This window comes from Cervus elaphus, chromosome 9 (assembly GCF_910594005.1).
Source record: "Cervus elaphus chromosome 9, mCerEla1.1, whole genome shotgun sequence".
Classification (NCBI taxonomy): domain Eukaryota; kingdom Metazoa; phylum Chordata; class Mammalia; order Artiodactyla; family Cervidae; genus Cervus; species Cervus elaphus.
In genome coordinates this window covers 23,872,926-23,897,850 of record NC_057823.1, presented here as the reverse complement: position 1 = coordinate 23,897,850, position 24,925 = coordinate 23,872,926, and the positions used below count along the sequence as shown (strand labels likewise).

Sequence of the window (24,925 nt, the reverse complement as noted above, 5' to 3'; positions counted from 1 at the left end):
ACCTCCCTTCTCAGAGACAAACCAGCAAGTCCACACCCATGAGAGCATCTGATCTGGGGCCTGGCGCTCAGTGTGGGCAGGGGATCAGGACAGTTAATGTAACAGAAGTGCTGGTGGGTGCTCATAGCTCACAGGGCAGAGCTGACTGGGGCCCCAGGGGCGGGGTGGGGTGGGCAGCTGACCTCAGGCATCTCCTCGGTGATGATGTCCACGCGCTGGGCGGGCGCGATGTCCTCATCGCTCTCCGTGTGCAGCGAGCTGTGACGCCGCGTGCCCCGGCGCTCGCGCTCCCGCTTCTTCTTCTTCCGCTTATCCTTCTCCAGCCGTTGCCGGTGCCGCCTCTCCTCCTCCAGCTTCACGTACTGGTCCGATAGGGGCATCCCTGCTGGGACGCGGGTGCTCAGCCCACAGCCTGAGAGCCACATCCTGCCCCCACCCGGGGGCCCTGCCCTGACCACTGGGGTGTAGACAGGGGGCCCAGGGCGGTGTGGGGCTGGACCTGGGGACCCGATGGGAGGGGAGGATGCTGGCTGGACAGAGCCAGAGCGGGGGCAGGTCTGAAGCTGGTCTGCAACACCCTCACCCCACACAGACACTTGCCTGGCACCTTCAAAGGCACCGAGAGGTCGATCTGCACCACGGGGATGTGCTCCACACCCGGCGTGTCCTGATACCTCTGTAGGGAGACAACGAGGCCGGTCACCACGCAGGGCAGAGGGCCTAGCATGACGCTGAAGCCGCAGAGCAGGGCCCATGGAGAGGGGCAGGGCTGTCAGTGCAGGGAGTACAGGACGGGAGCAAGACTTGTCCGCTTTTTCATTTTAATTTTTTTCAAGTTGAAAGTCACACTTTGGAAGCACAGAGATTTGGAAGCAGAGAAGACACAAGGCTTCCTGCCTCTGGTAAGCGGCATCAGCAAGCCTGACACATGTGGAGCCACATTGCCCTGGGGGAGCCCAAGGCGGCCGATGGGCCTGCTGGCTGGAGGGAGGGGGACAGATGGTGGCGGTGGCGCCTGCAAAGACCCCATGTCCCTTGTGCTCACTTGCTTCCTGCTAAGGCAAAGGAGCCTGACCTCGACCATGCAGAACTTGCGCCCCACTTGTTGCTACTGGGGGCCCCTTGTGTTCCTGCCCCTGGACATGATGACAGCCTCACATGGCCCAGGGATGGAGAGCAGATGGGGCCCTGTGGCCCGTTCCTCCAGGACAAGGAGTCCAGCCTCACCTTCTGGGGGGACGGGGAACTCTTGATGTAGAACGGGTTGTTGGCCTGTTCTTGCCTGCGGGCCTCGCGGCGCTGCGGGACAGGGTTCAGTGAGCACATCAGTGGGTGTGCGGCGTGCTCGCCCTGTACCCTCCCAGACCATCTGCACGAGCCAGACCTAGGGGACATGACCCCTCGCCACTTTCACTGTTGGCCTTGGGCCAACAGAGAGAGAAACCAGCATGGGCAGGGGTGGAGAGGGGCAGCCAGTGGGACCACCCGGGAGCTCCATGGCTGGGGCAGGGGGATGGTCCCTGCAGGGGAGGAGGAGAGCAGGGAACGAGGCACATCTCATGCCCAAGTCCGCACGTATCCCCAGCCCCACACCCAGAAGGGCAGCGGTCAGGACCCACGGTGCTCTCTGGGGAGCTCTGGCCCAAGAGAACAAGCCCACCCAAGGTCTGCCCGGAGGCGCATGGGCCATAGGCCAGAGCGACTGCCCTGCCTCACCCGGGCCAGCTCCTGCTCGTCTGCCTCGGGCGCCCGTGGTTTGGTGTGTCGCTGCTCCTCGTCCTGGAACATGGCCTTGGGCTTCTCATCCTCAGACTCACTGTCCGAGAGCGGCTCGTTAATCCAGGCATCCAGGTCCAGGCTGTGGGACACAGGGGTCACATGGTGGCTCTAGCTTGCAGGCCCGGCCCTGGACACTGCTGTCCCCTTGGAGATCAGGACATGAAGGCCAGGCAGCGGCTGTGGGCACAGCAGATAGACCAGGGACGGTGGAGCCTGGCTGCCCCCAAGGTTGACAGGCGAGGACTGCCTACTGACCTTCTCAGGGACAGCACCAGGTCAGGGAAAGCAGGGCCCCAGAAAAGCAGTCAAGCACCCCGCACCAAGTCTGTGTGAGGACAAGTGGGTCTCCTGACCTTAAAGAACATCCTTCTGTCCCCTCCACCACTCCTGGCTGGACAGAAGCCTGGGGGGATCCTCATGCCACCTGGCTCCAGGTCCTCTCATGGCCGCACACTCACCCTTCAGGGATTGGAACCTTCTTCTGTGCCTTGGGAGCCACCGGGTTCAGCTCCCCAGCAAAGAGGGAGCTCACTTCCTCTGCCACTGGCACGTCCTTGGCCTGAAGCTTCTGCACATGCTTGACCAGCTGCAAGATGCAGGATGCCTGCAGGGGCCCCAGAAGAGTCAGGAAGGAGCCCCAGAGGACCGGCCCTGAAGGCCACTCAGCCCCTACAGGGCACCGCCCACCCAGCACACATAGACACCTAGCTGCTCCTGAATGGAGCCCGGCTGAGGATGTCTGGAAGGCTCTATGAGGAACCACTTAGCCGTGGGGCCTAGCCAGAAAGACACAGACCAGCTGCCATCTCCTTCAGAAAGAGTCTATGACAGAAACCAGGTTCTGAACAAGATGAAGGGTAAGGGGGCTGAAGGAGCGCTACCCCATTAGGCAATCGCTCCAAGAACCAGCAGCCCCGACCTCGGCTCCGGGGACAGGACCACAGCCAACCGGGGCTCATAGCCCTCAGGCAACAGACAAGCTCATGTCCAACACCTCACCACGACCGCGGAGACCACTGGGGCCTGCATCACCACAGGGCTCATGAAACAGGCTGCCAGTCTACCACTGCCCAGATGCCACCCCAAGCTCTCGTGAATCAACTCTCCTCCACCCTCCCGGTCGGCACCCACCAGGATCTGTGGTCACCTTTGATGAAGCCCCCTCGGGCTCACCACGTACCTTCCACGCTCTCCCATTCTCTCACCGTCTCCCACCCCCATCGCCCTTCGCCAGGCTCCTCCTGTGGGACCATCGGGGGCCTCCCCAGCACAGGGGCTCCAAACTGGCCCACCCTGCCCCCGGCCAAGAGTGGGAGAACCACAAAAGGGCCCCTCCTAAACTGCCCTCAGGTGGACGAGCTGCTGTGCTCACCCGCTCCTGGACCTCCAGGTCCGCACTCTGCACGAACTGTGGCAGCCGCTCCACCAGGAGCTGGGTGACCTCCTGGGCTGCGGACACATCTGCTGCCTGCTCCTTTTGCTGCAAGATGGCTGCATACAGCTTGACCACGTTCTGCACGTACACAGCCTGGATGTGTCCCGGCAGCGTGGTGACCTTGGGCCGCAGCATGGCCTCCAGTGTCTGCTGGGGCTCCTGCAGGTGTCTGGGGGGTGGGAGGGTTGGTGAGTGGCCATCCCAACAGCTCCGTGTCCCAGGCTCCTGCCACCCACCGTGATCCCCCACCTGGCGCTGGGGCTCAGGGAGGGGACCTGGAGGAAGAGACCACGGCCATCTTCCACTCACTCGGAGAACTCCCCGCAAATCCAGGCAGCCGCGTAGAGCACCTCGCAGATGCCGCTGCGCTGAGGGCTGCTGGCCACCAGGTGGGCACTGTCAAGCAGCGCGGACATCTGTGCCACGGCGAACCTGCGGATGGCCTTCACACGGATGGCCACATCCAGCATCTGTGCGGCAATGAGGTGGCCGTGGCGGGTGCCCTCCAGCCGTGTCAGTTCCACAAGGATGCTGATGTACCTGCGGGACGGGGTCTGTGAAGGGCCCCGCGAGCCCCAACTCCACCCCGCCTCCCTCCCTCCAGTCCCGCCAGCCCACAGGCCGCACCACTCAAAGTTGGTGATGTGCTGGTAGTTGGACTGGCTGCAAATGTCGATGATCTTGGTGAGCAGCTCGTCACGGTAGGTCGTGCCCTCGGCCTTGTCGACATGGGTCATCAGCTTCTTGACGATCTCCATCAGGTTCTTCTTAGACACCTGGGGGCAGCGATAGTGAGGGAAGGGCCAGGCCGGCATGGGGGCAGTGTGGGCGGCAGGGCAGGCACGCACCATTCCGTACAGAAGGTCGAGGGCCCGCAGGCGGATGGACTCATCCTTGTCGTCCAGGCACTGCAGCACGAGGTCCTTGTGTGCCTGCACAGACTTGGGGTGTGTCCTCAGGATCTTGGACATGGCCAGGAGCCCCAGGTACTTCACTGCGGAGACAGCGGGCAGCCGTCACACCTGCACGAGGTTCAGGGGCGAGGCCGGGCTGCAGCTACACCCCAACCACCTGGGCACTTTCGGCCACGCCTCCCAGGCACCAGGCCCCCCTCACTGCCAACCTCGAGCACCCCAAACACACGACTCTCTACACCGGGGCAGCCAACTGGGCCACAGGTCAGGTCCGGCTGCAGCCTGTATCCATGGCAGCATCACTGGGACATGACATGCCTGCCAACACCCGCCAGGCCTCTTCTACGCTACCCTGGCAGAGACCACATGACCTGCAGAGTTGACCCAAGTTACTCCCTGGCCCTTCCCAGGAAGAATTCAGTGACCTCTGCTCAAAACCAACAGATCTGGAGCGCCAGCAGGAGTGCCTGTCTGGTTAACCTCCAGGGAGACTGCAGGTCCATGGGGAGGTCCCCCAAAGCCCGACCTGCTCCTCCCAGGCCTCGGCGTGCCCTTGACCTCTCACCTGTGCTGCCACAGCCTCCCCACCCCTCCCTGCAGTCAGGTCCTGCCTCCCCATGGATGTGGGCACAGGGCTGAGTTCAAAGACACTTTCAATGGGCAAAGGGCTGAGCCACACGCTGGGATGCCAGCCCACTGTGTAGATGTGTAGTGGCACCCCCAGGCCCTGCAGAGCCTGGAGAGACGAGCAACTCACAGTTCTGATCGGAGTCTTCTATCAATATTCTCAATTTCTGAACGCAGAGCTGCAAAAAGAATAATACTGGTCATATCTATGCCCACATGCAGTTGTGACCTGGGGCCAGGACGGGAGCCCCAATCCTGGGACATACCTGGATGCTGGCGCTGTGGTTGGGCATGCCGGATGACAAGGAGATGAGCACTGAAACAGACCATTGGGTGAGGGCCCCCATGACTGGCCCAAGGAGCAGACCACAGCCCCGGGGGACCCGAGGCCCCTGGCCACCCTACCTGAGACCTGCGGACTGTGATGTGCGATGGAGCAGGCCATCTCCTATCTGCAGCCTCACTCCCTCTGCCCACAGCCAGGGCCAGGGCCGTCTGCGATCCCACCCCACCTCAGTCCTCCCTGTGGACCTTCCCACACAAAGGGGCCACTCTCCAGCCAGCCTCCCCAGCTCCCAAGTCCCATGCTCGCCCCTCCTCTCTGTGACCATCGCTGACCCTCGGGGATACTCATGGCCCATGTGGCGGTCATGAGCATGGGCCCGGGGCCAGCTTCCTGAGCCTCACTGAACTTGCAGCTGCTCATGGATCTCTGAGGAGCAGCCCAAGCTCTGGGCAGAGACAGCCAATGAGACACTGCACCCTTGGGCCACCACCTCCCTCTGCCCGCCTACAGCAAACTGGGCTTCAAGGACAGTGACCCACAGCTAATGGGCTCTAGGAGACTGTGTGAGGAGGGCATGCAGGTACCCTCCAAGGACCCTCCTGGCTGCAGCTCCTATACAAAACACCACACAGGAAGCACCCTGAGGCCTGCTCCAGAATGCTCAGGAAGACGGTCTCTCTGGTGGGGGTGCAGCGTTTATCACTGGAGCCTGAGACGGCAGAGGTTCTGGCCACAGCAGTGTCCAGTCGCTGACAGGTCCACAGGGCCAGGCCAGGCAGCTTCCCAGGTGAGAACCTCAACTCCAGGGGTGTCTGCACCTGCTGGTGAGGCCCTGGGACCAGCCCCCTAGCTGGTGACAGCACCCTGATCCAGAGCAGGTCACCCCAGCACTCACCTGCGATGACAGTGTTGACACACTCATAGAGAAGGGACATGGCGGACGTGCTGGAGACGGAAACAGAGGAGCGGAGAAGATGGAGGCTGCCTGCCTCCCGTTCACCCCCAACAAGACCCCCAGGGAACTGTCTTGAGGACCCCCAACAAGACCCCCAGGGAACTGTCTTGAGGAAAACACCGAGCCCAAGGACTCATTTTCTGATTCTGTGAACCCCATGAAAAGAAGCCAAGTTCCCCAAAGGCCCCTCTCTAGCAGCCCAAACCCCACCAGCTGGTTTCACTCTGACAGGAAGATGGCCTGACCTGGCAGGAGGAACAGAGTCGCCACCCACACGACCCGCCGGGGGTGTCCAGGGGTCACTCAGGCACTAGGTGTGTTCATTTCACTCTGGTATTCTCACAGTGATGCTCTCTAGTTCAAACCACCAAAGGTCAAGAGAATGGGCCCCCAGAGTTGGGCCACGAAACAGGTCTCAAGACAGAGGACCCCACATTAATACTCTGAAAACCATGGCTACTTCATAATGACTGCTGATTTGTTTCAAACAACAACCGGGGGTTCCCTGGTGGTCCAGTGGTTAAGACTTCATGCTCCCAATATAGGGAGCCCAGGTTCGATCCCTGGTTGGGGAACTAGATCCTGCATGCTGGAACATGCAGTTCCATGTGAACAAGAGTTCATATTCTGCAACTAAAGACTTTGAGTGCCACAACTAACACCCCTCACAGTCAAATAAACACACAAATAAAAGCAAAGCCAACAGTGTCCTGAGCCATTGGCCGCCACCCAGGGGATCCCAGGAGCACGATCTCCTGGCACTTGGAAGCTCCATCCCCACGATTCAACCACAGGCACCCCAAGTTTCCTACAATATTCCAGTACTGGGTGGGGACACGGTCACCTCAGGCTATTCAACTCAACCAGTGAGAACCCTTGTATACCAGAGCTGAGCAGGACAGCTTTCCCCACCGACGTAATTGTGGCTGTTTGCAGACTGGGGAAGGGAGCGCCCAGGGACACAGCTCCAGGCTACGGCAGACCTGCAGGCCTGCTCACCACTCCCCCCATCCCTCCTGGGGGTGCCCTCCCATACCCGCCCAAGGCCTACCTGTGGATCAGGTTGGTGAGAGGCTCGATCAGCTTCTTGCCCAACCTTGGCTCCAAGGGGGTCAGAGCACCAAACTAGGGGATGAAGAGGCTGGCGGTCACCCACAGCAGGGATGGGACGGTGGCCTGGGGCCCTCACCAAGGACACCCAGGGACCCTCTGGCAGAGGGTGGGGCAAGCCAGGAGAACACCTACCAGTTTGATAATCTTAATGAGGACCCAGTTGTTGGTGGAAGAGGTCATGAGCTTGAAAAAGAGCGGGGCAAGGGAAAGGTAGTTCTTGGGGTTGCGTCTGGCCAGCTCACAGATGACGTTGACTGCCGCTGACTGGACTCCTGAGAAGGGAGGGCCCCCATCAGTAACAGGGTGTCCTCCGAGGCAGGCGGCCCCCCCCCAAGCACTGTGGCCGATGGGCACGGCTCCCCCCAACCACCTCAAGGGGTGTCCCCAGAGGGTCAGTCACTCCAGGTATAGGACACCCACCCCACAAAACAACATCCCCAGGGAGCAAGTGTGGGGTCTGCTGGCCCAGAAGCAACGCCAGCCCAGGAGGAATGAACACCAATAGCGCCCAGGGCTTGGTTTCTAAATCCCACACCAAAGAAACAGAAACGGTGGTCTGGAGAAGACTGGACTCCAAGCTTGTGGGCAAGTAGAGGAGGTACCCTGGGAGGAGGATCGAGGACAGGGTCCCAAAACCTAGCCCCCCTCCACCAGGCCCTCAGATACACACAGGGCCCTTTCTACCTCACATCAACATACCGGGGTCAGGATCCTCCAGCTTCTCCTTCAGGCGGGGGAAGGCGGGGCGCAGGGACTCAGGGTACTTCAGGAACACCTTGTACATGATCAGCACCGCCTTCTTCCGGATATACGGCTTGGTGTGTGACATCTGTGGGGCAGACGGCATAGGTCTCCCTGCTGACCCCCCTGTGCCCTGCACCCCTCACCTCCTTATCTCACCTTCTACTCCTGGCTCACCTCCCACTACCTTGTCTCACTCCCAGCCCCCACCCCCTGCTCATCCCCCACCTCCCCTCACCTCCCACACCTTCCACACCTCCCACGCTCATCTCCCACACCTGCCCGCATCTCACCTCTATCACCTGAAGGAAAACCCTCTCTCCAACTTAACTGGCTCCTGGTCTCTGAGCCCTGTCTGCACATTTACCCCACTGCCCCCTCCCCACCAAGCGCAGGACCACACAACAGTGTCTTAGACAGAATCAAATCCTGCTTCCCTGAGCCCACGGCCCCAGCCTGCCCTCTGGAGGCCAAGGTCCGCTTCCACTCTCAGACCTGGCAATGAGCTCCTCTGGTTGCCAAGGCCTATCCCCAGGGCAGGACGCTGCTCTGCACCCCAACATGGGACCCCAAAGCTCCTGCCCTGCCTTCAGGACTGTGCTCTGGCTACAAGGACCTCTTGTCTGTAGGTGGGCACACTCCTCACCTGTTGGGGCCCTGGGAACCTTGCCTGAGAAAGCTGCCCTGCCCTCCAGACCCAGCACCAAGACAAATCCCTATCCCCCTCCTGTGGGCGTGTGACCACCTTCACCTGGACGGGTCCTCACACCTCCTTACGTGGACCAGAGGACCAGTACTGTTGGCTTTGTCGGCCAGAGTCTCTGTACAGAGTCAGCCCTGGCCGCTGGGAAGCCCAGGGACACAGTGTGGACAGAGGGGCGGAAGCATGCATGGACACATCATTTACAACAGGCCCCAGACCTAGAAGCTGACTATACTCATAGCCTTCAAGACTGCAGCACCCACACAGCAAACAGACTACGTCTGCAGAGCCCTCACGGGAGGGATGCACTGTCCTCCCACAGGCTGTGACGTGGTCAGATGGGGAGTCTCCCAATCATGGAGAATGAGGTGTTGGTGACCTTCTCAGGGCCATGAGGTCTTTGTTCTTTTGTGGTTTTTCTTAAGTCAATTCCAGCTTCATTTTTCTTTCTTTCTTAAATTAATTTTTACTAGAATCGAGAGCTGCGATTTCTAAGAATACATCCACATTTCACAACAAGGTTCCTGCCCACCCCAGAGATCAAAGCTGGCTGAGAATTCTGCTTTTCAGATGGACTGAGCCACTAGACAACAGACTGCACCCAGATGAAAATAAAAAGTGTCTTGGACAGAGACCACCTGACCGTGCTGCCTGCTGAGACCACTGCCACCGCCACTCATGCCTCAGTAAGAATATAGCTGATGGGTCAAGCACCCACCATCACCCCCACCCAGACCTTGCCCTTCCCGACAGGACCATTCCAGAGGAGGTGAGGTGAAAGTCAGGCTCACCAGGTGATGGAAGGGGAGATGATGACTAGGTGTCCCAGCTCACCCCAGGAACCCAGGCTGTTTCCACCCACCCAAGTGCCCTCAGCATAACTTTACAACCAGGTTATCCTGGCACATGAGGGAGCAAAGGCCAGGGGAGGGCCCACTCCCAGACTCACCAGGGTCATGATGTCGTTGGCCAGGTCTCTGGCAAGATCTGGGGTAACAAAACAGGATAGGCCAGTCAGCGCAACGCCAGTGTCGTACTGGCTGGGGCTGCTCAGGTCCTGGAAAGGGAATGCAAGGGTCAGAGGCGGGCGCCGACCATGCCTTGCTGGGCCCCAGCTGTGCCCGCCAGCCCTGCCCTGGGTCTGGAGACATGTGGGACAAGGATTCATGAGGAGCAGCCAGTTCCGCTCTGTCGCCAAGAAGAGCTGGGATGGCTCTGGGGGGACAGAGGTGAGGGCTGCCCCTCGCTCCAGGTGTGTAACATGGCAAAGCTGCAGAACCCAGGGCCCTGACCGCCCAAAGGCACACAGCAGGGACCCCCCACAGGGAGATACTCGCAGATGACTCCTCTAGGCCCCTCCACAAGTGTTGAGAAGCCTCCACTGAAACCCCACGTCTCAGGGAGCAGGAGAACCAGCAAAAGAAGCGTATCTGCCCTGCCTGATGCCCCAGCCTGAGATCCTGCCAACCTGCATGGAAGCCCTGTCGTGGCACAGAGAGGGGACCCTCCCCACACTTCACATGTGGTAAAAGGTGCACCCAGAAGTGTCTGAAGAGTTAACCTTCTAGACTGTGGTGATGGTACGAAAATACAGGCTCTTAAAAGTTCACTGCAACCCCGGATGTGGAGACTGGGCCTCACAGCACATCCCTCCACTCAGAGTGACTCGCAGAGCCTGACATGGGCAGCAGCCACCTCATGGTGTGTGGAGGCCTCAGGGCAGCTCCCATAGCCTGCCTGCCCCACAGTGCCTGCCCGGGAGCCCACTCACCTGTCCCCTGCAGGGTGACCACACCACCTCCTGGGCCCCAGGCCTCCCCCAGCCATCTGAGGGCCCAGGGCCATAGGCTCATGGCAGTTCTGCCCAGGAAGGGTGCCTCTGATGGCCCCCTGACCACTCTTAGCAAGAGCTGATTAAGTCCTCGGGCCAGGGCAGAGTGGAGCACTCACTGCTCTCACCACAGAGCTGAAAACCACTCAGGGCCGGAGAGACACACCAGCCAATGCCCTGCACCCAGTGGGCAGAAAGTGCCACCCCCCCAGCAGGTGCCCCCACTAGAGGGGGCAGGGGTTGAAAGGAGTGACTGCGGGCAGTCCCCCAATGCCAAGAGAACTCAAGAGGAGGGCCACACATACTGCCCACCACTGGTGTTTCCGAGGAGGGCAGAGACCATCCACTGCCCACTAAGCCCCACTCTCCCCGTGCTCCCGTGGCGGGGTGAGAGGCCCCTACCTTGCGGATCTGATTGGTGGTCAGCATGATGACATCGGTTCCTTCGTGAAAGCATTGGGAAGCCGCGAGGTAGCCAATTCGCTGTGAGTGCAACAAACAGAGGTGTCGGGTACAAGGGGAGCGGGCCATGCAGCCCTGGCTAGCCCATCCCTCACCAGGAAGAGGCTACCCCACCCCGTGGGGTGCAAGCATGGTCTTTGGAACACAGCAGCTGTCGAGTCGGCCAGCATGGCCTGTCACTGCCCTGCACATCCTCACTGCCTGCTCAGCTGATGGAATGAGCCTCACAGACATGGGATAACCATGGGCTCCCATCTCTGTGGCTAGGGTGGCCTGGAGGAACACCCACACACAAACATGTGACACTCCAACACACGGGCAGGGCACTGGCCCAACCTTGGCAAACCAAGCATCTTGTTTCCTCCCCAGGAGAAACCGGCAGGCAGCATGAATGACGAGGTCCCTGAGGAGAACAGAGCCTCAGCTGCCTGCAGGGTGTGTTCCCAGGGAGAACCACAGGATGCCCCTAAATGGGCTGCGGGTGGTGAAGACTGCTTTCCAGGACATTTACTAAAGCGGGAGACGACATGTGCAGTTATTACAATATCAAGTAATAGGAAAGCAATGTCTCAAAGTGGCACAAGTAGGCTCCGTGAGATGAAGGCGGAGAATGCTCAGAAGCACCAGGACAACTGAACAACAGTGGCCTCTGGGGGGATGATCAGTGCCTGCCTGTTTTTTTTTTTTTTGAAAGGTTACCAATTTAATTTGTATCACAAAACACATAACCACCCCTACAAACCTTAATTTCACTGACACTACTTAAAACGGAAAAGAAAACATGGTGTAAATGGTGCTAAGACCTTGCTGGACAGATGCATGATGGGAATGGGTCTCCAGCGGTTGCCACTGTGTTCCCTCCCAGCCCAGCCTCATCACAGGACACCCGCCTTCCCTCCCCCAGGACCCCACCCACAGAGTTCAGGACCCACAGTGGCTGTCCCCTCACCTTGAACGTGAACTTGGAGGCACTCATCACTTCGATGATATTGAAGGCAGCCCAGCTGATATCGTAGCCCAACATCTGTAGCTATGGTGATAAGAGCCGGGGTCTCAGGCTCCTGCCCAGTCCCCCTCCCCCAATTAACTGGGCCCAGAGGATGAGGAGACAGAGGAGGAGACGCGCGGTCTCAGCCCCCCGCCTGACAGAGAAGGTGGCCGGCACTCACATAGGTCAGCTTGCAGACCGCGTTGGCTTTCACCGCGATATTGTCCTGCTTCAGCTCCTGCTTGATTTCATCAATGCACTGAGAGATATATTTTGCCTAAAATGAAAAAACAAAAATTGAGGAGCTGTGAGTGTCTGGTTTCCCTTATAGCTCAGTTGGTAAAGAATCTGCCTGCAATGCAAGAGACCCCAGTTCGATTTCTGGGTCTGGAAGATCCCCTGGAGAAGGGACAGGCTACCCACTCCAGTATTCTTGGGCTTCACTTGTGGCTCAGTTGGTAAAGAATCCGGCTGCAATGTGGGAGACCTGGGTTCGATCCCTGAGTTGGGAAGATCCCCTGGAGAAGGGAAAGGCTACCCACTCCAGTATTCTGGCCTAGAAAATTCCATGGACTGTGTATAGTCTATGGGGTCACAAAGAGTCAGACACAACTGAGCAACTTTCACTTTCAAGTGTCTGGCTGAAACCTAAGACAGACAGAGAACACACAGTGTGCACTTCCATTGATGGGAAATGTCCAGAAGAGGCAAATCCAGAGACAAAGAATGAGCTCCTGGTTGCCAGGGCCGGGGAGGGGGGATGTGTCTGCTAATGAGGATGGAGTGATGGAATGTTCTGGAATTAAACAGAACTCTCTGAATGTACTAAAAACCACTGCATCATACACGAGAGCAAGGAGTCACACCATGTGGGTATTGACAACATGGCTGCTATCCTGAGAAATCCTGTCAGTGTGATGAACTGCCCGGGGGAGAACAGAAGCGGTCCCCAGATGAGCTCCCCAGCATCTTCCAGCCCCTGAAGGACTTGTGTCTGTGGCCCATGCGGGTGAGAGGGCCCAAGCAGGCCCCCTGCTCGCTCTGGAGCCAGGCCGTCCAGTGTGGGCACATGAGAGCCACTGGGGGGTGGGGGCTGTCCGCCTCCAGCCCTTGTGACCCCCAGGTCCTCCAAGACCAGCCCCACTGGGCAGGCAGCACTGCAAATTCCCCCAGGGCTCCCCATTTGAGCTCGCCCCACCAGCAGCCTCTCGTGCACGCATCATGAGTCTGTGTGCAGCCCCGCCCTCCTCAGTGGCGCTGCAGAGTATCCGCACTCGGCTCCATGGCCACCACGTGTCCATTCTCCCAGCAGGGCACGGCTCGGAGCCTTCCCACCTTCCCACTGTTCCAACACACGCTGCCATGGAGCAGGGCTCTATGTGGACACACGTTTTCAATTTTCCTGGGTTTCCTCACTAGTCCAGCACTCAGACTAGAACACCAATCCAAAGTCTGGACTGACACATGAGGCCCAGAGCAAGGAATGTGCCCCATGGGACATAAGGCTCCCATCCAGAGAACGCACAGATGTTATAGTGGCAGTCGCAAGAGAACCCAAACCTGCCAACATGGGAGTCCAGTTGTCACCAGGCTGTGGGGGAGTTTGGTGCCCACCCTGCCTTCCCAAGAGTGGGCGTAGCCTGTGATCTGACCAATAGCAGGGTGGCCAGCACAGTATCCCTGCCCCCAGTGGCCACACCCTGCATCCAGTGTCACCCCAGACCTCTGGGGGCTCCAGCACAGGCTCCTGGGGAAGGCGCCCCCAGTGCGTGCCCTCAGCCAGCGTCTGATATATATTCCATGACCGAGTGAGACAATGGAACACAAGTCACCAGATCCTTCCAACGGGCTTCCAATTACTAATCCCCTGGAGCCTCAGTCCCACCCCTGTGCATGGATGACCCCTTTCTGCACCCTGGACTGGCAGTTAATGATTTAAAACGGAAAGAGCAGAGAGACCATCCCAAACGTGGAGAACCCAGCCGAGCACACAGCGCTGCAGATCTGCTTGCAGTGAAACTGACGTTGCTCAGTCGTGTCCGACTCTTTGCAACCCCATGGACTGTAGCCTATCACGCTCCCCCATCCATGGGATTTTCCAGGCAAGAGTACTGGAGTGGGTTGCCATTTCCTTCTCCAGGAGATCTTCTGGACCCAGGGATTGAACCCGGGCCCCCAGCATTGTAGGCAACCGCTTTACCGTCTGAGCTACCAGGGGCAGACGCTTTACCGTCTGCAGTGCCCAGGGGCAAACAGGTGCTCACACCCATATGCTCACATACTGGCACCTCAACACAGATGCTGGTCAGCTGGTGAAAGCCCAGCACACCATGTTCTCCACACATGATTTGCCAGGCGGCCCAGGGACACCTCTGCTGCTGGGAGGCCAGGCAGAGTCCGCTCCCGGTAACATCTGCGCAGCCATCCTCAGACCAAGCCTCCTACGGCCCTGTCTGCACATGACTCTCCCGCAGCGCAGAGCATGAGAGACCACTGGGTCCTGCCCCAGCTTTGATCCTGGGCGAACGCAGCTGCTGGGAAGTGAGGGGAGACGGGGAGGGGGAGGACAGCCTCACATGAACCCTCCCCGTGGACCCCAGGACCCCGTCCCCACCAGAATACCGCACACAGCCGGCACTGCAGCCCACTGCAGGGCCCACAGAGCCAGAGCTCCAGCCCAGACAAGGTCACTGCCCTAAAACACACCCCCTCCTGTAACCAACACTGCAGAGGACACAACAGAATCCAGAGTGTCTGCAACACACCATCCACAATGACTGGGTCACAGGAGGGCTTCCCGAGTGACTTAGTGGTAAAGACTCCGCCTGCCAATGCAGGAGACAGGTTCGATCCCCGGTCTGGGAAGATCCCACACGCCACAAGTCATCTAAGTCTGTGTGCCACAGCTACAGAAGGCCATGCGCCTTAGAGCCCGTGCTCCACAAGGGAAGCCACCGCAATGAGAAGCCCAAGCACTACAACTAGAGAGCAACACCCGCGCTCTCCACAACTAGAGAAAAGTCCACGCAGCAACAAAGACCCAGCATAGACACAAATAAATTAAAAACAAAAACAAAAAAACCTGCTTAACTTAAAAAAAAAATTAGAAACAGGAAAACATAACCTATATCCAAGAAGAAAAAAAAAGACGGTCAGCAAAGACCAACCCTGAGATGTCTCTGGGGATGGAATCAACATACAGAGATTTCAACTCAGCAACTGTAACCATGCTCTCAGGGCCAAAAAGAAAACATACTCGTAATGAATAAAGAGAGGACATCTCACAGAGAAAGGAAAGCTACACAGAACCATCAGGTGGAAATCCTGGGAAGGGAAACAGCAGGGACTTAGGAGGGAGCTGAGGCTGAGGAGAGGGGTGGCAGTGGGACCAGAAGGACGCCTTGAACACAGCAGAGTCAGAAAAGGGTGCAATAAAGGTGCAGCAAGCATACACCTGAGACCCAGGGAAGGAAGGACAGAGAAAAACAGCTGGAAAACTAACAGCTCAAGTTTACTCAAATTTGGTGAAAGACATAAACTGACAACTTCAAGAAACCCAGCGCCAGCTCTCCGCAATACAAAACAAAGGAAAATCACACCCAGACACATCACAGACAAACTACTGAAAACTGAGACTAAGGAGAGAGTCTTCAGAGCAGCCAGAGGAGGAGCCAGCGGGGAGCCCTGAGGTGGGGGAGGCGGGGCTCAGGGCTCCCCACCCAAGACCACCTCTCAGAGACAGAGGCAGAGTAACCACCCCACTCCCCCAGACAGCAACCCTGCACCTCAGAGCACCCCCGGGGCAATAGCTGAACCCACAGAAGTGACTGACCCAAGGAAGAAATACCCTTCCTCAACACTAATTTTTAGCTACAACACAGGTGCACAGGCTTGGGGTTCCTACAGGCAGGACAGGGAGGGAAGGATTGTAAAATATTAAAAGGATTTGCTTCACTCAGGAGTGTTTAAATATTTATCTAAAACAAAGTTACACATACGAAGTTAAAGTAAGGAACGTGGGAGAAAACGTTATATTAGTCTTTGTAATCCTATTTACACACAGCATTGCTAACAATGAAGTATTTCTTCTTTTTACAAAAAGGGGGAAAAAAAAAAAGGCCAGGGTACACAGAGGATCTAGATCCAGTAAATTATACAAGCAGATGTAGGAGGTATTGTCGGGAGGGTCCCAGACCATCGCAATACAACGAATATCGCAATAAAGCAAGTCACACAAACTGGTGGTCTCCTGGTGCACATAAAAGCTACATTCACACTATTCTGTAGTCTGCTGAATGTACAACAGCATTGTGTCTAAAAAAAACAAATATACACCTTAATTAAAAATACTTTATTGTGGGACTTCACTGGTGGTCCAGTGGCTAAGATTCTGAGCTCCCAATGCAGAAGGCCAGGGTTCAATCCCTGGTCAGGGAACTAGATCCTGTGTGCCACAAATAAGACCTGGTGCAGTCAAATAAAATTTCATTGCAAAAAACGCTAACCATCATCTGAGGCTTCAGCAAGCCATCTTTTTTGGGGGAGGGGGCAGAATCTTAGTTCCCTAACCAGGGATTGAACCTGGACCCTCAACAGTGAAAGCGCAGAGTCCTAACCACTGGACCATCAGGGAATTCCCAGCAAGCCATATTTTTGCTGGTGAGGGTCCTGCCTCCACACTGTGGACCGGGTGGTCGTGGCAGATTCTTAAAATAAGTCTACAGTGAAGTCTGCAGAATCAATGGCCTCTTCCTTTCATAAATGGTTTCTCCATTATGTCCAATGCTGTCTGATGGCATTTTACCCACAGACCTTCCTTCAAAGTTGGGAGTTGATTTTCCCAAACCCTTATCAACTAACGTACATAATATTCCACCTGCTTTGTTATCACTTCCACAAACGATCGTGTCACGTCTTATGTGGGTGAGGTTCGCGGAGCCCCAAGATTCAGTTGTGAGAGTAACACCAGAGATTGCTGACCACAGATCACCATCACATAATAACTGTGAAAATTCGTGAGAATTACCAAAACGTGACCCAGAAACACAAAGTGAAGGAATGCTGTTGGAAAAATGGTGGCAACATGCTTGTTCACTGTGGGGTCACCAGAGACCTTCCATTTGTGAAACACGCAGTACATGGAAAGCATGATCAAGGGGAAAGCAGTAAAATAAGGTCTGTCTGTATTCAAAACAAAAATGAGAAGCTATTTTAAGATCCAAAGTATACATGGCTACATGTCCTTAACACTTGTTTCAAAAACAGAAGTTGGTGACGCGAACATGACGACATTCTCACCCCTCAGCCTGTTCTGAGCAGCCACACTTCACCACGGAGCACACAACGCTGAGATGGATGTGCAGCCCAGAATTCATCCAGAGCAAAGGACACACGCCTGGTATGAACCCGGCAGCTATGATAGAACAGCCATCCAACCCTGTCTGCTAAGAAGAGTCCCTGGGTCACTTAAGACATCCCAAGATCCCCAGAGGAGTGGGGTCAGACCTCGAGGGATCAGCCCAAGAAGCTGCCCTTGACCCTGATGGGTCAGCAGGCTCAAAACCCACATACCTGGACCAGGAAGTCTTTTAAAAAGACTTCTTTTTTTAAAGAGCAGTTTTAGGTTCACAGCAGAACTGAGCAGCAGGTAGAGATTCCTAGCTGGCCCACCCCCACGTATGCAGCCTCCTGAGCAGTGCGCATCTACAATTGATGAACCCACACAGACACGTCATCACCCAGGATCCATAGCTGGTGTCAGGGTTCACTCTGTGGGTCTTGACAGATGTATGTACACTGATAGGCACCCAGCGTCACTGTATCACTGAGCAGAGTCACTGCCCTAAACCCCTCTGACCCCGCCCATCCATCCCATCCCCTCCTCCCCATAACCACGGATCCTTCTATAGAGCTCTGCCTTTCCAGAACATCCCAAAGCTGGAATCACAGTGTGGAGACTTTTCAGACAGCTTCTTCCACTTAGTTATGTGCGTTCAAGGTTCCTCCCTGTCTCTGGGGCTTGATGGCTTCTAACCCAAGTAAAGCAGCATTGTCAGGATGATCTGTCCACCTCCTGGAGGACATCATCTCACTTGCCTTGTCCACTGACATTTCGTTCTCTTTGAATCATCATAAATATGCGGGTCTTGCCATCACCCACGACTGCCTGCAGGGTCCCCAGCTCAGGGCCCGGAGCCCCTCTACCCTGCTCCCGTAAGCAGCAGTCCTCAGACTCTTGGGGGAGGGGAGTTACTGGCCATGGTTGAGGTTGTCAACAGAGATGGACATCCATTACAACAGGGGACCAAAGAGGGCTGTCTCTGTCACGCCATCTATCTTGCCAGCAACAACCAGCTGCCATCTACTACAATCACTTCAGTAAGAAAATACACTTTAACCCCAAAATGTAGGCAAGGCAAGTCAGTGTCAGAACAAGAGAATTCTGATAATGTACAAGCTGGCCCACAATAAGGACACTCCCCTAGGGAGGCCATACCTAGGGAGACAGCAAGGGGGGGTGACCCGTCTTGCCTGTGCCCATCGCACGCCCAGGACTCAGCATAGATCAGCTGCAGGGGCCGCAGTCAAGCCTCAGACTTCCCAACCTCCCACCCCCTCTTCTCAGCGAGGCCCCAGAGCAAGGTTCCCAGAGAGGCAACTGCACCCCCAGAGGATGCCAGGCCCTACCTGGGACATCCACATTCATCAGGACTAGGGGCTCCTGGCACATTTGAAGGGGCCAGGGATGCCCTTCCACCCTGAGGATGACTAAGTCCTTGTGTCCACAGTGCTGAAAGGGGATTCTGGCCTTGAGCCTGCCTCAGCCACCTGCAGCCTTTCAACCTCCTGGAGCCCTCACGCAACTGGGTATCCCCAGGGGCCACACAGGCCCCCCCCCCCAGACTCGGTCCTCACAGCTGCCGCCACCCATGGCATCTAGGCCTAGAATGTGCCCTTGAAAACTCCCCCAAGTCAGGGGACAGATGCACAGAAAGAGGCCCAAACCCTGAAGAGACAGCTTCACGGAGTCAGCAAAAGGTTCCACGCAGAGGAGAGGGAAGGCAGGGAGGCCCCAGGGCTGCTGCTTGAAGCAGAAGCCATAGCAGCCCTGTGGTGGCCACGGCCCAAGAGGACACCGCTCGTGAGGACATGGCCAGCGAGCACACAGCCATGGGGAAGCTGAGGCTGCTCCCACTCCCACCACAGTGGCCCGCCCTCCTATACCCGGTGGCACATAAATGCCCCAGGTAGGAAACAAGCCAGATGTCCAGCAACAGTCCAGTGGATAAAGGAACCTGGTGTAGACAGACAACACACCCCTGTTGGCGACAGAAATGAACAAGTCATGGTGGCCCTTTCCCATGGCAGAGAGTGACAGTGGCTGCTGCAGATGACCAGAAGCAAGCAAGCCTGTCCAGGGACACACATATAGGGGAGAAAACTCTGAGCAAAGCAAGGAAATGCAGAGAACTTAGCACAATTACTATCACAATACTTAAACTGTACAATGTTTAATTCAGTGCAGGTGCATCACATTCTGCACAACGAATAAGAATTAGAGAAAAACAGCACAAATCTGGAAGACACACCCTGTGGGCTGCCTAGGATACACTGACCATTTCCCCCCAACCCCGTGACCCTAATGGGGTCCCACAATTCAGTTGGGTTCTGACACACTCTGCCAGGAGCCAGCACAGACCCCACAGGTCTGCGCCCACCACACACACTAACCAGCTGTAAATCAGGGTTCCCAGAACCCCCCTTGCCTCAGGGAAGCACTTGCTTATGTTTTCCAGCTTATTACATAGTAAGGGCACAACAAAGCAAACAGATGGACAGCTGGACAAAGAGACAAGGGGGGCAGGGCAGGGCGCAGGGGCCCAGAGGCAGGATTTCTGTCCTCACAGCAGGTGGTGTGCCCCCCCACCCCCCGCCCCGGCACACAGGTGCTTTCACCAACCGAGAATCTCCCTGAACCCCACACTTTAGAGATTTTTATGGAGATTTCATCACAAATACATGATCCATCGTCAACTCCACCTGCAGCCCCTCCTCCTTCTCTAGAGGACTGGAGGGGGGTGTCTGAAAGTTCCAAGCTTCAAACCATTGCCTGGCCTTTCTGGTGCCCCAGTCCCACCAACAGTCACCTCATCAGAACAAAAGACACCCCATCTCCCTGGAAACCCCAAGGGACTCAGCAGCTTGGGGCCAGGAACCTGGGGGCAGAGACCAAACACCCCAACCAGGATGCTTCCAGTTACCTCTGCCGTTCAGGAAACCACAAAGGCTCCCGGAGCTCTGCCGCAGGAGCAGGCCCAGGCCGCCTTACCTCACATCAGCACGGGGTCCAACCGCACAGGGACGGCACAGGGGACAAGGGGCACCTGGATGAAGAGCCAGCATGAAGGAATCCTAAGAAATTTTCCTTATCAATTATGGTCAGGGGATCCCGAGCCTAGAGGACACTGGGGCGTATCTGGGAACACTGATTGTCAAGACTGGGGGTGGCCTGGCATCACATGGATGGGGCAAGAGATGCTGCTCAACCCCTGGGCTGTGCCCAGGACAGCCCCCCTCAAAGGATGACCCAGCCTGATGCCAGCAGTGCCAAGGGGGAGAGACCCTGACTCAGGTAACAACTTCTTTACTAAATTTCCTATCTTTAGTCTTCCCCAAAGTTTTTAAAATAGAAAGTCTCATAGAAATAACCAAAAGCACTGCGCCTGACACAACACATGCGTCAGTAACTGTCCCTAGGACAAGGAGCGCCAGCCCTGCACGGACCTCAGGGCCCGAGGAGTCCCACACACCCTGGCAAGGACTGAACCCCAGGAAATTGCATTTCTGAGGTCAGAGACTCTAGAATAACAGCACTTCATACAGTTCAGTCTTAATCCCAGATTATGCCCAATTTCAAAATACCACTCCACAGTTAACCTTTGGTGTTGCAGAGGACTGGTTCCAGACCCCTGAAGACACCAGAATCCTCAGACACTCCAGTCCCTCATTTACAATGAACTTCTACATGACGTACACACATCCTCCCGTTCACTTTAACTCATTGCGAGATAACTTTCAACACCTGACCCAATGTAAGTGCTGTGTATTCAAATAGTTGCCTGTGTGCAGCAAATTCAAGTCTTGCTTCTTGGAACTCTCTACAAAATATACTTTCAATCCACAGTTGGTGAATGCAGAACCCAGGGATACACACAACTATACACAATTAGGACTGAATTTTTCAAGTTCAGAAACTTCAGTTGAGTGAGTTAGACGCAAACTCAGACCCCACACAAAAACGGACACTGCCAGGGGCCACCTGATGGAGTGAGCTGGGACACAGAGCAGAGAAAGTGGAACCCACTTCAATGATGTGGGGGCACGTGCAACCACACTCAGAAGGTTGGTCCTCAGGAGCACTTCAGGGGCGTGGACGGCAGTCAGGAAGGGCTGCCACCATAACAGAGAAGACCAGCACAAAACCTTAACAGACAGGATCTCCCTCAAGTTCTATTTACAGAGAAAAACCTCTGAAACTGATTTCTGGGAAGAAGTATTTTACCTCTTCACTTCCATAAACACGGAGCTTATTACAAGAAATTATGCATATAATTTAAAAAGACTGAAAGAAAAGGTTTTCCCCAAAATATGAAAAGTACTCATAAGGATTCAACATTGAAAGTCATTTGTTTTTTCCTAGTTATACACAAGTTTCAGAAACAAGGACACTCCCAAGTAACTTTCCTCACCTGCCCACATGACCTGGTGCTGTATATTCAGGACTGAAACTCAAGCACCACAGAAAGATGGGAATCAGCCCACTATATTTCAAATTTCTTTGACTCACTGTAAAAAGCATGTTTTCCATGGTAAACCCCACTCACAGGCATGCACACGCTTAGTATCACAAGTAGAAGCAAAAGTTTCAGTTACTCTGCCGTGGGTCCAGACTCTCTGGATTCTTCTTTGGGGAGCTCACAGAAGCCTGTGTTATAGGCACTCAATAAGATGGGGAGGTAGCCATCCCTTCCACTTTACACTAGGGAACTCTCCCCAGGTCACTCATAGAGGACCAAGAACCTGGACTTGGGTCTCACAAACATCATATGCTAAACCATGATGCCTTTCTATCTGGCTTTTTTTAAAGTCACTGCCAAGCCTCACTTCTATGATGCCACAACAGGAGTTTTAAGCTACAATCTATTATAAAAAGTAAACTCTTGAGGGAAAACTACACTGCTCCCAGTCTTCCTTGGAATGGGGGGTGGTTTGGGAGCTAAGAGTAACCCCATAGCTGCCTGCTGTGCTCCCCTGGAGCACAGTAGTGACATCTGGAGCCAGTAATGACCGACCAGATCACGGCTGTTCCGATGAGGGACCCTCGAATCCTGAGCCGCATCCTGTGGGAATCGCCCACAGGCCTGGACAGCATCTGCGTGGAACTCAGCCACCACAACCATCAAAAGTCAAATGATGGGCTCCAAGCCTGAGGATCGAGCCATCAGTTCCTACCAATTCCGAGTGAATATAGCACGACCCACGGCACTGCCCCTGATGACAGGCTTGCACCCTAAAACGCAGACGCCCGAACTGGAACATGCATTTCTCCACAACAAGGACCCTCGGCCCCTCATCAGAATCTCACAACACACTGCTCAATAACACCCACTATCAGAGGGGGATATCAGGTCAACCAGGGCAGAAAAAGAAATCTGAGGGCGCAAACTCTTTCCGCATATTTGCTTTGCCGTGCCCTGGGGTCTGAAATGCAGGCCGATGAGCTATTCTTTCAAAGAGAAACTAAAGATCAGACCAAGAGTTCACCACTTTTGTGACCAGCGGAACTGGCCAGAGCGTCTAACATGATGCAAAACCTAGGTGTAGCCAAAGGCAAGGTGCGGGAGTTACAGAAATGAACCAAAATAACCTAAGTACATTTCAGCGAGGTCACACCCATTCTGAAAAAGTTCAATAGAGGCAGGAACTCAGGCTCTCCGCACAAGGACAGCGCCCAGGGCTCTTGGTGCCTGCCAGCGAATTCCTTCACGTCCCTGCACCTTCCTCTCGGCTCTGCTGGGCTTCCCCGGCGCCATCGTGAGGGCCGGCCAGGTGGCACCTGGTCGTGGGACCTGTCCGACAGCTGCTCTCCATCGGGGAGCCTCACTCTCAGGCAAGGAAAAGGGGACTTATCCAGCCTCCCATTGTGTAAGTGCAGGTTTGGGTCTCCCTCCCAGGAAGCCAGCGGTCTGGTGGTCACTAACTATCCCCATTCCTCCTAAATCTAGGCCACATGTTGCGGGGTGGCGGGAGGGAAGAAAATGGTGCCCACTGTTACAACATTACTTCTGGAAAACCTTCTCCCCTCTGGCTTTCGGGTGTCTAATTGAAGTCTGCTTCCCTATTCCAGGACTCCTGAGCCGCTTCCCTATTTTGGCCTAGAACGTCGGCTGCCCCACCCCTTACCCGCTAAGAGGGGCGGCCCCACCTTCCGGGGGACTCAAGCCCAGGAGGCAAGGCCAATTCCGGACCAGACACCGCGGAGCAACCTGGACGTGCGTTTATCCCAGAAGGGGTTTCCTCCGGGGGCGGCCCGCAGAAGAGGAGGGTCCCCCAACAAGGAGTCCAAGGCCTGGGGCGGGGTAGGGGGCTCTGCATTTTGAACAAGAGACACAGAAACACATTCAAGATCGGAGATCCGCCGCTAGCGAGGGTGGGGACCTGAGAAGTCTCTTCCGGCCACCCTCGGGGAGCGGGAGACGGACCCCCAACTCCAAGAGGATAAACTGAGGCTCGGAGAAGGAACGGGCAGAGGTTCAGAGGTCGAGGCCGCAAGCAGGCGGGGCTCCAGCCGGGAGCGGGGCCGCGGGGGCGGGCGGGGGGCCGGAGTCAGGGGCAGAGCCGGGAACCGGGTCGGGTCGGAGTGGGTCAGAGTCAGGGCGAGAGTCCGATCGAGGGCCAGGGACGGCGCGCTGGGATCACCTCGTCCTCCTTGTGGTTGCGGATGCCGCGCACCAGATCCTGCAGATTCTTGTCGAACATGCGGTCGATGCTGCCCTTGACCATTTTGAGGGCCATCGCGGCGGCCGCCGCCGGGCTCAAGCCCCGGGAGGCCCACGGCCGACCGCCCTGAGGGAGCCCAGGGGCCGCGCTTGCCGCCCGCGGAGCGCTGTGCTGCCGGCCGCCGCGGAGTGGCGGACTCCCAGGCCAGGTCGGCGGCGGCTGGCGGGGCGGCGGCGGCAGCGACCCGCTCGGCAGGCCGCGCTCCCCACCACTCCGGCTCCGCGCCGCGCCGCTTGCAAATGGCGGACAAGATGGCGGCCGGTCAGCTGACGGCGGGAGCCCCGGGCCGGCGGCCCGCCCCCGGAAGCCCCGCCTCCCTATAGGCCCTGCCCCTTCACTCCTAGACGCCGCGTTTCCCTGACGACGCCAGGCCGCCCAATGGAAAAGCAGACAACGGCCTCCGGGCGGCTCAGTCACGCCCCCTGCGTGTCAGCGCTCTTCCCCCTCATAGGTCAATGACCTCCGGAACTCCACCTACTTCCCCGTTCCGGATTGTTATCACGCCCTCTCTGCGCGCCTTCTTGCCCCGCCCCCCAACTATGTGACAGGTTTGGGCGGGACCTGCTGTGGGCGGGGCGCCCACGTGGAGCTTCTGGAAGAGGTTCCTTGAGAAGAACCTAGCCCCGCCCTTTCTGATTCTAAAAGCTGAAGTTGAAAAAAAAATAAATAAAATAAAAGCTGAAGTTGTCAGAGAACCTCCAAATCCCGCTCTGCGGCGGACCGGTCTCGTCTGTCCTGCACGTGTCACAAAATTCTGTGATAGGGGGAGTATATGATATGGGCAGGAAGACTGAAGGCAGGAGAAGGGCAATGAAGCATGAAACGGTTGGATGGCATCATCAACTCAATGGACGTGACTGAGCAAACTCTGGGAGATGATGAAGGACAGGGAAGCTTGGCATATGGAAGCTGCTGTCCATAGGGACACAAAGAGTTGGACAAGATTGAGTGAGTGAACAACAACAGGAATTAACGTGCCCACGTGGAGAAACTGAGATCCAGGGATAGGACTTCAACCCATTCACTCGTTC

General features: G+C 56.4%; 1 protein-coding gene and 1 non-coding gene across 2 annotated transcripts in view; both read right to left on the bottom strand.

Annotated features, from left to right (window-relative positions):
* The window catches only part of AP3D1 (adaptor related protein complex 3 subunit delta 1), a 33,424-nt gene extending 9,269 nt beyond the window's left edge, over nt 1–24,155 (bottom strand). Inside the window, exons 1-20 of the mRNA XM_043912111.1 lie at nt 23,814–24,155; nt 12,016–12,111; nt 11,796–11,876; nt 10,787–10,867; nt 9,503–9,610; nt 7,809–7,938; nt 7,242–7,381; nt 7,048–7,121; nt 5,937–5,986; nt 5,022–5,071; nt 4,886–4,934; nt 4,063–4,208; nt 3,842–3,990; nt 3,524–3,754; nt 3,152–3,383; nt 2,238–2,383; nt 1,717–1,858; nt 1,228–1,299; nt 601–676; nt 183–382 (exon numbers count right to left, since the gene is read on the bottom strand). Of these exons, the coding sequence (XP_043768046.1) occupies nt 183–382; nt 601–676; nt 1,228–1,299; nt 1,717–1,858; nt 2,238–2,383; nt 3,152–3,383; nt 3,524–3,754; nt 3,842–3,990; nt 4,063–4,208; nt 4,886–4,934; nt 5,022–5,071; nt 5,937–5,986; nt 7,048–7,121; nt 7,242–7,381; nt 7,809–7,938; nt 9,503–9,610; nt 10,787–10,867; nt 11,796–11,876; nt 12,016–12,111; nt 23,814–23,909 (2,349 nt within the window). The 5' untranslated portion in view covers nt 23,910–24,155. The remainder of the gene's footprint in view (nt 1–182; nt 383–600; nt 677–1,227; nt 1,300–1,716; nt 1,859–2,237; nt 2,384–3,151; nt 3,384–3,523; nt 3,755–3,841; nt 3,991–4,062; nt 4,209–4,885; nt 4,935–5,021; nt 5,072–5,936; nt 5,987–7,047; nt 7,122–7,241; nt 7,382–7,808; nt 7,939–9,502; nt 9,611–10,786; nt 10,868–11,795; nt 11,877–12,015; nt 12,112–23,813) is intronic.
* On the bottom strand, nt 16,395–16,467 carry TRNAE-UUC. Its single transcript has one exon. It is a non-coding gene; the product is annotated as a tRNA-Glu (tRNA).
* Nucleotides 24,156–24,925: the final 770 nt, after the last annotated feature.